The sequence below is a fragment of the Lagopus muta genome, chromosome 1, assembly GCF_023343835.1.
Source record: "Lagopus muta isolate bLagMut1 chromosome 1, bLagMut1 primary, whole genome shotgun sequence".
Classification (NCBI taxonomy): domain Eukaryota; kingdom Metazoa; phylum Chordata; class Aves; order Galliformes; family Phasianidae; genus Lagopus; species Lagopus muta.
In genome coordinates, this window is record NC_064433.1 from 26584799 (window position 1) to 26601866 (window position 17068).

The following is a 17068-nucleotide window of genomic DNA, read 5'->3' on the forward strand; positions in this document are numbered from 1 at the left end:
TGTGTATACATCCTTCAAACTACCTAATCTTACTATTTAGCAATTCGGCATCTTTCAAGAGTTTGCACACTATCACAGCCTAGGCAGTACAGTTCCAGTCTGGCTATGCAGTTTTAAAAGTACTGACAACATACTATTTAATTCCACAACTATCAAGACACAGGACACTAGTTTTATTCATTTCAAGTAATTATTGATGACCTGAGAAACACTTCTGCAAAGAATCCGCATCTTCACTTATGCATTCCACTGACTTGAATGAGCTGCGTGTCACAATTACATGCCCAGGTCTTCAGGGATATGGTCTTGCTTTAAAGCTGTACAAAATTTCCATTTTTCCTTCCCTCCAGTTCTTCAGTGCCATAGTTCTTCCCACACTGTGCAATTCTTTTATTTATATACTGATGCAACATTAAAAGCTACTTTAAAATATCCACAGAAAGACATTCAAATGCTTTTAAGCTTTTCTCTTGGCTTCAGTCAGCTGGGTGTTCGTGGATGAGAATGTGAAGGAGAGGTCCTAGAGACAATCTGAGAGTAACTGACACTTTTGCACTGAGAACACACAGGCGCAGAGTTCTAGCAAGGTCTGCAAGACAGACATGATGCAAGGAAGCATGCAGGGTTGAGAAAGTTTATGAGGACTGTCTGGACAGACTAATCAAGAATTCAACTATAATGAAGTTAGAATATTTAAAGTTTGCAACTTTTTAATATTCAAGTTATTTACCTCTTATCCTACCATACACTCTATCACAACATCATTTCAGATTAAGTCTTATATGTTTCTTCATGAAAGTTGGCTGAAGACTCATAGGAAGAACTCAATCATTTGTATGACAAGCACATCTTATGGCAGACCTCAGAGGACATGATTTACGGGTTTGGAGTCTTACAGAGAACTGGTGTTACCAAGCAAAGACAAAACAAAAAAAACCAACTCCTGTCAACAGGGTGTTTCATGGGGCAGAGCAAATTATCTTAGCATCTGTGCTATACTGAGAATACTCAAAAACTTGTAACACCTCTACATCTTTATACGGTATTTGCACATCTATTATTTGTTCTAGTAATGAGAAACTTTTCAGGTAATACTGAGATAGTTTAAAGGGCTTCATCAGCTTGCAGACGTAGTAATCATCACCCACTGTAGCTCAGCAACTGCTTCACCACAGGTAACAGAATGCTTGAGCACAGATTTCAGACAAGCTAAAAGCATTAGCAGGTAAACAAGTTATCACATTTAAGCTGTTCTGTGGTTCTCACACACATGCTTAGATAGTCTGAAGCAGCTTACCTCTCAGAGAACTCTACTCAGTGTATTGAGTATCTGATACTTGCTAGCATGCTCATGAGCCAAAGCCTTTATCTGAACTTGAGCAGGTAAGAATTGGCTTGGATTACTAGATTTGATTGCAGCTGTACTTCCACTAGTAGACAGTTAAGGAATTCTATAAAACGAAGACCATCAAAGGCCATCTATTTTCTTCTTCATTTAAGCTATGAAAGTTTTCTGAATTTGGAGAAAACCAACCTGCATGTCTTTATTGGGTATTTATGGAGAATTCAACATATTCTTTGCCTTGTACTAGTGTGAGTTCCATATTCATGGTAAGGTGTGAAGACACCCTATGTCTTTATATAAAACACACTGCACATTTTAACATAACTATTTGTAAAATTATGGAAGGATAGAGAGCAGTTCAGATATCACTATCAAGCAGTACAATCCATTTTTTTAAATTAATACATTATTATCTATTTAAGAAGACACTTAATTTCACTCGTATATTCTCCTGTCACCAGGTGTTCAGTATTCTTAACAAATATCCTGTGAAAGGCTAAAAACCACTATAGTTTTATTGCAATGGTTACATGAAAAGATTCTGCTATTCAAATACAGAAGCACATACAAGGTTATTTAACCAGTTATGACTTAACAATTTCCAGTTCTCCACGTGACCTAAATCCTTATTTTCATTTCAAATTACATTTTTAATTAAACATCATAACAAATATGCTCTTAAAACATTTTTAGATAATGCTCATTTAGGAGGTTCATTCTGGTAATCACATTATGATAAATTGTGTTGCACTCACAGAATTTAATAGTGAACCTACCCTCCAGGTGTAATTGCTAGTTGTTCTTTTCACAGTGATTAACTTGCATCAAGTCAAGATTCTCTAAAGAGCTCATAATGCCTCCCGGCAGAAGCACTCCCTTCTCCCTAAAATCTATGGCATATGGCTTGGAATCCTGAACTGAATGCATAGATTCAATTCAAGAAACAGAGAGTTGAGAGTTGGTGGTACTCTGAATGGGAGGTAGCCTCTTGTTGGGAACAAATGAGGACACAAATGAGTATGCAAACATTTGGAATTGGCTGGGGTTTTAAAGAAGAATACTGAGAAGGATGCCATACTCTAAACCCAACAAGCAGACACAGGCAAGTGTGGGTGGGCTGGATGACCTACCTCTCACAAGCTAATGTCTGAGGAACTCTGGTGAATAAACTGACAAGTGATAGGACACAAGCTTGGGCAGTGACTGCTCTGTCACCTTGCTGGGGTTTTAACAGCAAACAGCCATCATCTCCCAGCTCACAAACACACGTGGCAGATGTTTGAAGAGGAAGGAGGTATACTGCTTACCCAGAGGCTGGTTTGGGTAGGATGGGTAGCATAACGATATGTGGAATGGAAGAGTATGTGGCTCATTAATTTATTTGGTTAAGAACTATTCTGTATAGCATTTATAATTAATAACATGGAAAATGATGATAGATTACACACATAGACACACTCATATTAATGAGCAGGTGATGACAGAGAATAATGAAGACCTGAAGTCTTTGGTCACTTCAGGAACGAATACCATTAAGGAACTACTCAGATGCAGCGTTGAAGAGATTCAACCTGAACTCTGTCACTGAAAGAAAAGGAGTGTATGATTACTGTAAATATTATGGAATATTTGAGAATGCTTGCAGAACTGTGTGAAACAGTGGAATGTGGATTGATGTAAATCTTATTATGGGAAATTCAGAGAGGGGCCAATGGCACAGAAAGGAAGGGATCAGGGAGGAACAAACATATGGAAACGCTGACAGTGGAAACAAAAAGGACAACTGCACTTAAACAGGCAACCAGCAGGTATGCTTCTTTGACCAAGCCTTGTATCTGATCACAATAGGTGACGCTTCTTCATGGTTTTCTTAACTACTTCTTTGTATAACTCATCCTCTATCCTGGTGATAATGTTCCAAAGTCCACGTGCCAGAGACTGTGCAAGAGACTGCATGTCGCTGGTCCAGATATCTGCAGCTACAGAGATTATAGCGCATTTGTATTTTCCTAGTGAACTGAATTCTGTCTGCACGTGTTATTTGCTAGGAAAGTTGAAACTGGGACAGCCAGCAAGTAACCACTGAATATAAAGACACCTGTACCCAGAAAGATGGAATGTCTAAGACAGTGGCTGGGTAAGACGCTCAAGGTTCGGGCAGCAGACATTGAGGCTGCTAGTATCTGAAGGACCCATGACTGTGTAGTAACAGTGAGAGAAGTGTCAATGCATGTCTCCATCCTGCAAGCAAACACTAGGATGGATTAGCTGCCCAGTAGGAAGGATAAGAAGGCCTCAGCATAGGTATCAGATAGGGTCAGAAACCATGGTAGTGTCCAACGGATCCACAAATGTCGGCAGGCTTCTGGATATGACAGCCAGGGTGTGCATTTTCACTAGTGAATTTCAACCCTGAAGTTGCCACCCAAATGGGACACAAAGGTGCCACACTCCTTAATTCTCCACATCTTGAGACTCGGCTTTAGAGCACAGACACTGGTGATATTAGCATTTCCTTCTCTGCCTGGCTCTCCCAGGGCAAAGCAACCAGACAGGGAGATAGAGAGGCAGTTCCTTTTTTTGAAGATCCCTGTGTAGTGTGGAGCTATTGCTGAGAAACTCTTTTAATCATTTCTCCAGTAGGGCCACCATGATACATGGATAAGCTTTATCTAAGGTGCTCCACAGCACCATACCCTTAACATAGCTTGGAGCAGTGAACATGGAGGAAAAGGTTATTACAATGCTATTATCAGAAATTAGCAATAACCTAGGGACACAACTTAAGAGAAATACTCATCCACATTCCTCCTCACCTCCCAGCTTCCAAGACAGAAGGGAAGCAGCAACAAGGAGGCCAAATCCCATCTTTAATTTAGCATATGGGAGCCAAGAAATGCTTCACTTTCCCACTCCCATAAATATTTGAGTTCACTTGTAGCTACTAAGCTCAGAGTAGGCAAGTGAGCTACAGAGAAAACTGAGGAATGGTTGGATTTGAAATAATAAAGAGGGGAGTTATGCGAGAGATGGCCAGGCTTCACACAGAAATGGGGAAGGATACTGGGATCTTCTGGAGAGTAAAATCCTGCAAGGCCAGCAGGGCTGATACAGTGAGGCCATAGGCCATGCAACCCAGGAAAGAGCATCAGAAAGAACAAATTTGGTTATGTATATAGCTGACGTAGGACAAATGGGGAATAAATAATTAGAGGCAGACTTATGTGGGAGGAGACAAGGGTGGAGAAATGGAGAGATAAAGACAGATAAGGGAGAAGAACAAGCATGGGAAAACAGAGAAGACTGGCATAAAAACAGCCACTTGCATGTAAGTACATTCCTGAGCCCTGCACATGATCACTGCAGTCTACCTACCTTCTTATTAAATTATATTCTTAACTTATGCGTACTCTTACCCTGCCGCATAGACAAGAGTGCTGTAAGGTCTAAAGGTAGACCTGGAGAACACACTGTGGGCCACTGGGCCTGCAGGTCCAGATGCCAGCAACTGGAAAGCCCGAAATGCAAGAGGTTGAAATGGCAGCACATAAAACTTGTAGGTCCACATGCCAGAAACAAGAGAGGTTGGAGTGTACATGTGAAAGATTTGAACAGCAGCAACAGGAAGGGCCTGGGTGTACTTCCACAGCATCTCATGTCTGTATGTGTAATCAAACTGGAACAGTGAGCAGAAGGTTATACTTTAAAACAATGTGTCTGAGCCAGTGGCTGCATAATTGGCCCAAAGTCCAGGGATGGTATTAAACAAATTTAGAGCACATGCTCAGATTTAAGAGGTATGTAGACATGGTGGGTCCCAAAAATCTAGAAAGGAATCATGTTTTCTCTAGCGAATGTCAGTCCTGATTGACCAGAAAGGAAGAACAAGACTGTGCTATCTGTATTGCTGCTTATGTGAGCACTATTGGTGTTTATGAGTGTATGATAAAGGCATTGCTCTGTAGCTGTCTGCATGGCTAATCAATTTTTTTTTCTGTTTTGGCATGCCTCTCTTGAATACATACTGTCTTGCCATTGGCCCAGACCTGAAGACAAGAACAGCAGCAGACACATCCATGAGCCAGAACAGTGAAACATCTCAGGTCTGAAAATACATAGGACTGGGCTTCAGTAACCAAGAAAGAAAATTCCCTAGACCCAGTGGATTGAGCAGTTCTCATAACATTCTTCACAAAGGGAATTTATAATTGAGCTAAAGTAGGGATACTTATAGTACTAAGGAAAACAACAACAAAAAAAAGCAACAACTTTCTCTGAAGTATCCTCTAGGTAGTAACAAGAAAGAGGGGATTTTGCAAGTACGGTGAAACTTTAGTTTTCTATAGCAAGTCAGACCCCCTTAAAAATGGGACATGAGAGATGCAGAAGGAATAGTGTGCTCTGGCACAGAATGCTCCAGGAGAATGGTATTGCACTGAAAAGAATCTGAGTACACTAAAACCTTACATATGAAATTGTAACTTACCGACTGCCTATGAAGCTACGGAAGACACACTTTCAGAAAAGAAAAATTCAAAATACTTAAAAATCCATTGACAGATGCTTTAAGAAATGCTGCTACGTAGCATAATTAATGTAGACTGAAAACTTGCACTGTGGACAGTGATATGTTTATTATAAGCCACCCAGTGACAGCTGCTGGAGGGAATTAACCAGAAAGCAACACAGCCCTGGATTAGCATATACAAGCCCAGGCTTTCCCATACACAGGAAATGGCAGGACAGGAAAAAATGTTGTATTTTATTTTCCTGCATTCTGTCTCCAAACAAGTGACACAACTTCTGAGGTGCACATCAAGCACAACATGTGAACAGCTTTGCAGGAAGAACAGGAATGTTGCTCTGAAATAGGAAAATGATAAATATCAGGGTGATTTTTTGGTTTTTTTTTGTTTTTGTTTTTTGCCTACAAAGTGATTTATATGACAAGATCTGTTCAACGTAAGTGGCTGGGCCCTAAGTGAATAATTTTGAAAAGGAATTTCAGCTACTGGCTAGCTTTGTCTTTGTTCAAGGCAAGAAGAAAGACGGGCTCTGAGCCCAGCGCAAACATGTTGAAGTCAGTCATGGTTAGCATGACAGACAGCAGACATGCTGTCTGAATTCAGGCAGAATTTTATGACTGCCAGCCAACATGTTGGCAGCCCTCTCTTAAGGAGAAGAAGATAGGTTGGATGTACATGGATGTCTATAGTCTGGGACAGAAGTTAATTCAGCCTGACATCTACTATTTTGATTTTCAATGGCGACTTTTACACATATTATCACATCAAGACTCCAAAGGATCTACTACAATACATAAACCAATGTTGGGAATCAATCAAAACGATCAAAAGTTCACCAATTCTTTCAATGAATTTTTGAATATGCTAACAAGAAAACACCATAAGTAAGCTTTCTTCATACAAGCCCCAGTGTCTTTATGAAACTTACCTCATTGTCTCAGACACTCCAGAGTCCTATATGCAGTTTCACACAGAAGATGAGAACAGTTAAAATTTGTGACCTTTTAAATACTTAAACCAACACAGCTTTGCCTCTGGATGCAATTGCACAAGTGTAAAAATGCCCTAGAAGGATCTGGCTTTTCATGTAGGCAAAGCTCATGCCAACACAATGCTACAGAAAGAAATTAAGACAACTGCTTTAACTACCAGCACAAATAAAGTGATTTCACTTTTATGTACAGAAGCAAGGTACATACTAGTGAAAAAACAAGGGCACTTAAGTTACTCGCTGGTACCTAAGTTTGATGCGAGAAAGATAAACATGGCTCAAGTGCATTTAACCGTAGGCTGGAAGCTGCACATCTGCACAAGACTTTTCCTTCCAGTGTGTCCTTCGTGGTACCAGTGACTTAGAAATCCTAGGTAGCTTGACAATAAAGGCTAAAAGACAATCTAAAGTAAAAAAGAAACACCTTCACCCACTTTCCTCGCTTAAGTGTGAGAACATTAAAAATGATTTTTTTTTGTTGAGCTCAAACAGAATCATCTCAGTTCAGAATAATGATTTGATTGGAGAACACTTTTTTTTTTTTGAAAAAGATATTATTAATCTTAGAGATGCCTTGTACAGCAGAGCAGCATCATATCACTGGATTTCTTTGTCCTTTTTCCCATCTGTTCCTTTCCACGTGGCTAGGGCATACAACACAGGCTCATTTTTCTGCTTCACAACACTCAGGTTTCCCTTGCAATGATCAGCTCAGGCTTGGGACTTAGCCTGCGTTACCTATGGGCACTTTCTGCTCAGATGATTCTATAGAAGCACAGACACCTCAGTCTTCTTTATAGAACTGGAGAATCATAGAATGGCCTGGGTTGAAAAGGACCACAATGATCATCTAGTGTCAACCTCCCTTCTATGTGCAGGGTCACCAACCATTAGATCAGGCTGTCCAGAGCCACATCCAGCCTGGCCTCGAATGCCTCCTTGGGCAACCAAAACCCTCCTTCAAAACCCCTTCCTGTGCAACCTACTGTAAAGAATATGCTTTAGCAGGGGGTTGAACTTGATGGTCCCTGCAGGTCCCTTCCAAACCCTACAATTCTGTGATTCTGTGGTTCTGATATGTAGGCCTCTCACCCCCGATGCAGACCTTGCCTTTGTGCTGCTGGCAGTGCCTACCCTGCCCCTGGCTGTCCCCCAGATGTTCCACTTGCGCTCCTCCCTGTGCACCATCTGCTTCTTTATAGAGAGCGTGGTGAGGTGCTGGAACAGGCTGCCCAGAGAGGTTGTGGATGCCCTGTCCCTGGAGGTGTTCACGGCCAGATTGGATGGGGCCCTGGGCACCTGGTCTAGCATTAAATGGGGAGGTTGGTGGCCCTGCCTGTGGCAGGGGGGTTGGAGATTCATCATCCCTGAGGTTCCTTCCAACCCTGGCCATTCTGTGATTCCTTTTATCTCTGTACTTGTGCCTCTAAAGATGCGGATTTATTTGGGAAACGATAAAGACCCCAGTCTATCAGCTGAATCTTCCTTCTCTCAGTGCCCTGTGCCAAACTCAAGGGTTCTGCGGTACCTTGCTCAGGTCAGAAGGACCAGAAAAATTACCTGAACCGTCTCCACCTGACCTCCTGCCCCCAGCTCACGGCGCTCCTCATACCTGAGTATCGCAGATATGACAATTAACAGCGATTGGCCCGACCCAGCACAGCTGTGCCTCTCACTTCGGACCACCCGGGGCGGCCCAGCCGTGACCCACGCCCTGCGAATGCTGGTGGGACACAGAGCACGGGCTCCCTGCGGGGGGCTGTGGCGTTACCCGCACGGGCCCCTTCACGCCGGGCTGTCCCCTGACGCCGCTCCTCACCTCACCCTCCTTTAGGAAAGTTAAAGCCACGCGCGTCCCTCGGCTGCGGGCACGGCTCTTGCAGACAGACACCCACCTCCAGCCCCGCACGCTCGGGCCATCGGAAGGGCACCTCCCGCCACCCCAAACCTCGGCTCACCTCCTCGCGCGGCCGGGCCCCCTTCCCCGCGGGCCGCTGCCATGCCGTCGCGCCGCTCCTCCCCGCCTCCTTCCGCCCTCCCGTCCCGCCCGCCCCGTGACGCGATCCCCGCCCCGCCGGGAGCGCGGGGCCAGCCGGGGTTCGTAGTCCCCGCCGGCCGCTGTCGACGAGGGGCGCGGCCGCGCCGAGGCACCGCGCTACGTTGCGCGGCGTGCAGCGGGACGAGCGTATAAGGGGCTCGAGGCGAGAGCGGCTCAGCCAGTCCGTTCGCCTGGCCGTCCGTCAGAACAATGCCTTCGCTGCCAGAGCCGGGCAGCCGCGGCTGAGGGGCGGCGGAGCAGCCGGGCGGGACGCGCTCCTCGAGCAGCGCCGCTCTGAGCGGAGGAACCGCCGCCAGCATGTGGATCCCCACGGAGCACGAGAAGTACGGCGTGGGTGAGTGAGTAAGTGAGGGAGAGACGGGCAGGGGGCCGCAGCCCGGCGCCCCACCTGCCCGCACAGCCGCCCGCCCGGTCGAGGAGCGCTCCGCGCTCTGCCGGGCATTGTTCGCGCTGCGCGGACGGACGAAGCGCCGCCGGCCGAGCCGCGTATTATTTCAACTTCGCCCGGGGCAGGGCTGCGGAGCCAGCGGGACCGCCCTGTGGAGCGCTCCGGGTAACGCTGCGACTGCTTTGTGCGTTTCTTCTTGACGCGCCGTGCGAAAAGCGCTGATCGCGGTGCGCTCGTCCCGGACAATGGCCCCGCAGCCGAGCGCGGTGCGCGGAGCTCCGGAGGAGTTGGTCGCTCTCCCCGTGTGTGCGCTGTGTTTGGGTGCGGGGGGTGCGTGCGTGGAGGGGCGGGGGAGAGTGGAGGGCGAGGCGGGAGCGGCGCGGAGCTCTCTTTGTTTTTGTGTGTGTGTACGCGTGAGAGCTCTGCGAGCAGCCAGCGCGGCTCCGTCCCGCTTGGAGTTGATCCCAGATGTTGTCGTCCTCTAAATGCTAAATTATAGGCATTCAGTGGCGTTTATTTCCTCGACTCCTTCACCGGTCGGGTCACGGCTGGGCTGCGGCTGTCGATCAGCCCCACTGTGGGCAAGGGCTCCCGGGCAGCTCTGGGACGCCCTGGAGTGGCACGCGGGGCTGTGTGCTGCGCTCTCGGGCTGCCTGCTGCTTCCTTCCCATCTTATTTTTCTTATTTATTTATTTATTTTCCCCACAATTGCAGCATTTTTTATGATTGCGAGATGAAAAAGATGCTCAGTAGTCATTGTTAACCTTGACGGCAAGCGGCTAAACAGCCTTCCCCCTATCGGAATAACCACCTCCTGGACTGCCAAACAATGAGCTGATGCCCTCCCATACGTTTTTCATAGCGAGTCCTGTAGGCACCTGGACACGGGTCATTGTCCGGCAGCTCCGCGTGTAGGGATGCTCGTCTGGCTGCAGCCCTGCGCCTGCCGGAGCGGTGCCGCTGTGATTTCCCGAGGGGGGAGAGGGAAGGGAGGACGTGCATCCATTGGGTCAACGAGGAAATGTCATCGCGAAAAGAGTCCTGTGTAAATATAATATAGTCTTAGATGCTTGTTCTAATTTAAACACATTCCATGGTTTTCTGTGATTTGCCTCCCAAGGGCTATTCAGGATGGTAACAAAAAGCCACTGTTCCATTCGGGCCGTCCACACCCCTGGGACGCGGGTGTATCGTGGTTCTTACAACCATTGCAAAGCAATGAAATGCTGATCTGAAGTCATCATTTCTTTGCAGGGACTGTGTTTTTTGCTATGTGCTCACCCACCTGCACAAAGAGTGCTATCTGCAAAATCTTCACACCCAGTTACAGTGTCAGCTATTGTACTGTGTGCTGGAGGAGGCTGAAAAGGAGTTGAATCTTTCACAATTCTTCTATAACCTTCAACTTCAATTTATGAAACCTCCTTGACACAAACTTGCATTGTGCAGCAGAAGTCTGCTTTTATGTATTCTTTTCAATGCCGTGCTATTTCTGTTTCCAAGCAATTTTTATTAATGATGCGTTTATCTGCCTGTTAAAATGAGTGCATTAGGAGACCCTTAGAGGCACCCGATGAGTTGTACCAAACGTGTGTATCCTTTGTACCAGAGCTTAGAGCTTACATCAACAACAGTCCTCATCTGCGTTTTCAGTCTGAGTTGTGCAGCGTTTCTGCTGTGATGTGCCAAAATGGATGGGCACCCAGACAGCAGCCACCTGGCTGCATAGAAGCACTGCTGGTAGCCAAGGGGCTGCGGGACGCTTGCACTGCCTGATGGATCCTCTTTCTGAGGAGCAGTTGATGCAAGAAAAGGAGCATCTTTATTTTAAACTTTTGCTTGCAGGCCACCAATAATATGCAGTCTCTTTTTCTTGGGCAGACTACTTTACTTTGAGTTCATTTGCTTGAAGATAGGCATACTGCCATAGTCTGTAGTAGATGTTACTACGTTTAGATGTAATCTGTTGTGGGGCAGTTTTACCATGTTCATTTCTAAGGCTGTAGAACTTATCAGCTGTGTATTATCCTTCAGGATGCTAAAGGTGAAATAAGCATTGCAATGTAGGTGTTTCTGAGGAAGTTTCCTTTGTCTGGGTTTTGGTAACTTTTCTGAGCAGACGCTTAAACTTTGGTATCACACATTGATACTTCATTTGTGTTATGTGGTACCTTCGGCTGATGTGACAGTCTGGTGGCAGCATCACACAGAGCACCCACTGAGCCATTCTGTAGAGTGCATGGCACAAAGTATACTGCTGGAAGGGCAGGAGAAGAGAGATCTGTGGGTTTGTTTTGTGGCTACTAACAGTAGCTGAAACAGGTTGATGTTAAGTGGAGTTGGCTTGAGAAAATTGTGCTGTCGTGTATGAATGTGGAACATAACAGCACAACATTGTTTAGAACAATAACCAAACCCTTTGTTACATGAGTCCTTTAAGGCTGTATGGGTGTGGATGCTCTGCAGACAGCAGACCAGTGAGTGTAGCTTTCAAAGGTGATTAGTGCTGTCTGGTGCAAACACGAAACTTGCTGCAGTAAAAATTGAAAAGCTACAGGAGCAAGTGATTGTCTTGTAAACATTGTCTGGAGTTGTGATAGCAGTTCTGTTAGATGGTCTGAATGTCAAGGACCGTCAGATCCACACACTGCTTTACCATCTGTATGCTTTGGTTTCCCTGATCCGTGCAGGATATGGTTTGGCTCTCTAGAATGGAAATGACTTACCTCTGTCTGCTGAGCACATCGTTTGCCAACATTTCTTGGAAAGATAATTTTCAGATGAGAATAGGAAGATCAAAGAATAATTAAACAGTTACTGAATGCCTCATCCACTTTATCAGCAGCATATTATTCAAAGTCCCGAAGTCATTCCATATAGCATAATCTGCCAATTTAACTCAGGCAAGTTTAAATAGTGCTTGGTATTTTTAGTGTGCTTAAGCTATAAATCTGGCTTCCCAAAGGGATATGAAGTGTGGCTATCTCCCGGTTTTTGTAGAGGGAAGTGGAAGGATTAAATGACTTCGTGCTATAAGCTGAGGTTTGTGGGTGGAATAAGCCAAGAGTATATTAGTTGATCACAGGACCTGTATTGACTGGCACTCAGGCAAAGGCTGCAGCAATGGGCTTTGCCCCATTCTCTGAGCCGCAGTTGGACATGTCTCATGAGCAATCCTGATGAAAGCTATCTTTATCTTCAAGCTGCAAGCACTTTTTTTGACTGCAAGGTAACATTACTGTAAATGAGCTTGGTTTGTGTAGCTCAACAGCAACAAAAGGCCAAGACCATAATGTGGTAACTGCCACAGTGTGTCTTTATCATAAGCATGCTAGACTTCTAATTTAAGGTGCTCTGTTTAAAAACTGCCTTGTCCATCCTGCCCCAAACATTAAAAATAGAAATAATGTTCTTATTTCCTCCCTTATCCAGTGTTGATCTTGCCTGACAGTTTTATGTGGAATTTGGTTTACATTTGGTCTTACACTTATAAGAACCCTAGTAATGAAAATGTGTCAAGCTGTCTAAATGACTGCTTAGAGGCAGGGTTGAGAAGATGTATATTGCTCTTCAAGGCTCACGAACCCTGTTCAGTTGATGAACAGGTAGGAGTGGCCTTTGTCTCGTTACATACAGCTTGTGACTGCTGGGGGCCAGTGCCTGCCAAGAGCTGGATGTGAGGTGGATGAGGCAGGAAGGCTGAAGCTGGCGGAGTGCCCACGTTCCCTGCATGCCACTGGGGCAAGGGGAGCTATTTGCATTTCATGAAATACTCCCAGAGTTGCCATACTGAGTTACAAGATTTGTGGGTCTTCACACTGCTATGAGGGTTTTCACACCAGTTTAGGATGTCACTTAAATGAAGATTGCATTTTACTGGTCTTCTCCATTAGTGATAACTTTCAGTACCCTTCAGAAATGATGTAGTCTCAACCTTTTGGACTTAAAAATAACTAATTGCATTCTGTTGGAGAGTAGATCATAGAATCGTAGAATGGCTTGAGTTGCAAGGGACCTTAAAGACCATTTCATTCCAACCCCCAGCTGTGGGGTTGCCAACCACCATATCAGGCAGTAGATCAGACTGTCCAGAGCCCCCATCCAGCCTGGCCTTGAGCACCTCCAAGGATCACAGCTTGTCTGGGCAGTCTGTGCCAATTCCTCACCATCCACTGAATGAAGATTTTCTACTTAACATCTAATCTCAATCACTCCTCTTTTAGTTTAAAACCATTCTGCCTTGTCCAATCACTATCAAACCATGTAAAAAGTCTTTCCTGCTTATAAACTCATTCTAAGTAATGGAAAGCCACTGTGAAGTCTTCCCAGAGCCTTCTCTTCTCCGGGCTGGGGAGAAGAAGAAAACAAACAAACAAAAAAAACAAAAACAAAAACAAACCCCACAAAGAAACCCAAACAACACAAAAACAAACAACAACAACAAAAGAAAAACAAAACAGCTCCCTCAATCTTTTTTTCCATAGGAGAGGTACTCCAACCCACTCATCTTTGTGGCCTCTGCAACCACTCCCACTATTTTTTTGAAGTTCGTAAGAATATCCTGAACTTCTATGGAGATTGGTAAATCAGTGAAATTGCATTAAAAGAAAACCAACACAAGATTTAAAACAAACAAACAAAAAGGTTTGTAATAACTGCTTCTATACATCTAGAATCTTTAATATGGATATGACTTGAATGTCATCCTCTCCAGAGGATAACCCAGAGCTGGCTGGTTCATTCGCACCTTCTTACCCAGCGCTCTTCAGAGTTCTCATCGTTGAGTGTATGGAGCTGCCAGTGGAAGACTTAAGGCTGATGCTGCTACACTGCCAGCTGTATACTGATTATACTGCCTTTTTCTTCCAATTCAGTTATATTTATTATTTTGCCACTATTTGCCTTTTTCTTTTTTTCAGTGTTGGGTTTGTGTAGCTACCAGATAGATAAGATTAATCCAAAAGATGATGGAGTGGTGGTGAGTTAAATACCCCAAAGGCCTGGGCTGCTTTTGGGGTATTTAACTGGAACCCATCTCTTTCCATCTATAGCCTGAAGCTGAGAAACAAAACCGCAGTAGGAAGCAGTGTTTCACATTTCCAGACTAATTCAAGGTGAACATGTTATCTACCACCTTCCATAGTTTCCAGTTCATTTGAGTGTAATTCACTGTGCAGGTCTTGGTCTATAAAATTCTTCCTAATTTGAGCTTTGGGATTAGAGAAGATTCTGAGAAGAGTGTTTTGATGTCTTGGATCATTTGGGATACTTAAATGTATGCAGTGACTGAGAGCTCACTTCCAGCAGACAGCTCTTGCCCCATGCAAGAAACGCTGCTTTATCTCTTTAGGTTTGAATGATTGTGAATGGTGTCTGTGTAGAATTGTACAGTTTTGGTTTTGTTTTGATGGATTTTTTTTTTTTTTTTTTATTACTCAATTGGTGTTTGATTCTGTAAATGTACAGGGAAACAATCTATATAACTCCTCAAAGTCCTATTGAGCCTATCTGTTTTTGCAAGAAGTACTGTTTGTTTCTGTGTGTCCTTTTGTGAGGAATTGGGCAGAATGCCTCTGAGGCATTTTGTACAGTTTGCAGTGATTTGGAAGGCAGAGATTAACCCAGAGGGAGATGTCCCTCTTCTTTTTTTTTTTTTTTTTCTTTCCAGTTGCATGCATTTTACTGGTAGTAGGAAGGCTCTAACACCAATGAAGCACGCAGGTTTAGCTGTGCTTGAGAGATGATCAATAGCAACATAGGAAAAATCTCTAGAAAAGATTTTCAGACACTTAGTCTGTGCTACATTCTCAATGCTGTGTCAACTTTATCTGTTCTGAAGGAAACTTGCCAGTGCATTCTTCAAAATTCTTCTAATGGAGCATCTGCACTTGTGTAGCCCAGTGCTTAGCAATCCTAATACCAGAAAGATTTTAGCATTGGAGTACAGTTTTTTCCTCTTGCATATATCGTTATGTGTATATGAAGGTGTGCTGAGACTTCTTTTCTTTGGATGAAGTGGCTCCAATTATTTCATCCTTTCCCTGTAGATCGTGTCATTCATATCCTTGACCTTGATCTGTGTCAAAAACTGGATCAAAAAGCTTGGTCAGGTAAGGCAGGAGAACTTTTCTGTGTTAGGCAGTGTGTCTGCTGGTCAGTCCCGGCATGGTATCTGTGCCTTTTGCTGTAGCATTGCACTTCTCCATTCAGGTGGGAGCCCCAGATAGTCCTTCAGATCCTTTTCTGGAAGTTGTCGAAACAGTCATTCTCCCACCCAGTGTTTGTCAGCTGATTATTTCTGCTTGTGTGACACTTTACATTTGTTCTTAATGATTGGCACCTTTTCCATGCTGTTTCTCCAGCTTTTCGGCCCTGCTGACTGCCAAATTTTCTTTCTCACATCAGCCTGTTGGAAACACCTTGTATGACAGCTTTGTTGTGAGATGCAATTTAAGATCTGTACTTCTTGACAGAAGCAGAATTTGATGAGCAGCTGAAATACACCTGGATGCCATGAGGATTTGCCATTAGTTTAGATCTTTGCACGTGTAAAGGAATGCTTTTCTTTTTTTCCAAATCTTTACAATGTCAGGAGTTGGAGATGATAGTACTTTCTGTTTATCTTCATAATTCATGTTTCTCATTGCTTAGGATGCATGCTGCATTTCTGTAGGTTAAATATCATGTGATAATTTGTCAGCTTTGCTTTCTTGGGCATCTAATTTTTTTTTTTTTTCATTTAATAATGCTGACCTAATGTCCAGATGCTTTATGGTGGTGTATATGAGTTGCAAATTCTGCAGCTCTGGAAGTCACCTGTGCTGGGGACAAAGAGAGAAGGTTGAATTTTGCACATTGTAGTACATTGTGCTTGCTGGCTTCTGTTTTCCTGAGTAAGAAAACAGGAGAAAATCAAGTAAGCATTTTGCAGGATTAAAAATAAAAAAATAATTCCTGTTATATTGCCAGAAAAAGAAAAAGTGCTTTTGAAAGAGTGCTAATTCAATGAAAACCTTGCTGACACTGATTGCATGTTTCATCTCTCCAAAATTAAGGAACTATGTCAATTTGAATTCTCTACTTCACATGCAGTATGTATCTTCTCTAATAATAACATCTGGAGTTGCTACAACTGTATATGGGGAAGTCTGCTTACTCAGCTCTCCGGTACATCAGGTTTTGTGGTTTTGATAGTTTGTGTGTAGAAAAACAGAACAATGCGATAGTAGAAAAGGGAATAAAAGATTTGATTGTTAGTTAGCAGACCTCAGAATTGGGAATTTCAGTTTTGTTTCTGTGTTACTGGATTTTGTCTGCGTCCTTGCAGAACTGTGGGAGGGCTGTGGCTGATCCCGTGCAATCAGGAGGTAACTGATGAGCTTGTTCTGTCTTTCTGTCAGCAGAGGAGAAACTGGCTGCCCTTTCTGACTCACTGCTTGCTTGGTTGATTTTTGTCATTGTTTGGGCTGAATTTAAGACCTGAGTCCTTTCTAGAAATGTAAAACGAGTTATTAATATCACGTGTGTACTGACACCTTTTCATGAGTAATTTGTATTGAATGAATGAATACAGATTGAATACAGAATCTGTACAGATTGGATAAGAAGTGGCCACCAACTCCAAAGTAGGGGATGTTTCTGTGATGGTAATGTGCAGATTTGTTCTGAGTGTTTTTTAAAAATCATTTTTTGTATCAGAAGTCATAAGCTCTTAAATGGGATAATGTTTCATGTTCTGGAATTATTTGAAATTACAGAT

General features: G+C 43.9%; 2 protein-coding genes across 5 annotated transcripts in view; one reads left to right on the forward strand and one right to left on the reverse strand.

The window, feature by feature from the left end:
- ZNF277 (zinc finger protein 277) overlaps nucleotides 1–8894 on the reverse strand; it is a 53584-nt gene extending 44690 nt beyond the window's left edge. Inside the window, exon 1 of the mRNA XM_048960089.1 lies at nucleotides 8821–8894. Coding sequence (XP_048816046.1) covers nucleotides 8821–8863 — 43 coding nt within the window. The 5' untranslated portion in view covers nucleotides 8864–8894. The remainder of the gene's footprint in view (nucleotides 1–8820) is intronic.
- A 46-nt stretch (nucleotides 8895–8940) lies between these two features.
- DOCK4 (dedicator of cytokinesis 4) overlaps nucleotides 8941–17068 on the forward strand; it is a 240727-nt gene continuing 232599 nt past the window's right edge. For all 4 annotated transcript variants that reach the window (XM_048943492.1, XM_048943510.1, XM_048943503.1 and 1 more), the window contains exon 1: nucleotides 8941–9255. In XM_048943492.1, the coding sequence (XP_048799449.1) occupies nucleotides 9219–9255 (37 nt within the window). In that variant the 5' untranslated portion in view covers nucleotides 8941–9218. The remainder of the gene's footprint in view (nucleotides 9256–17068) is intronic.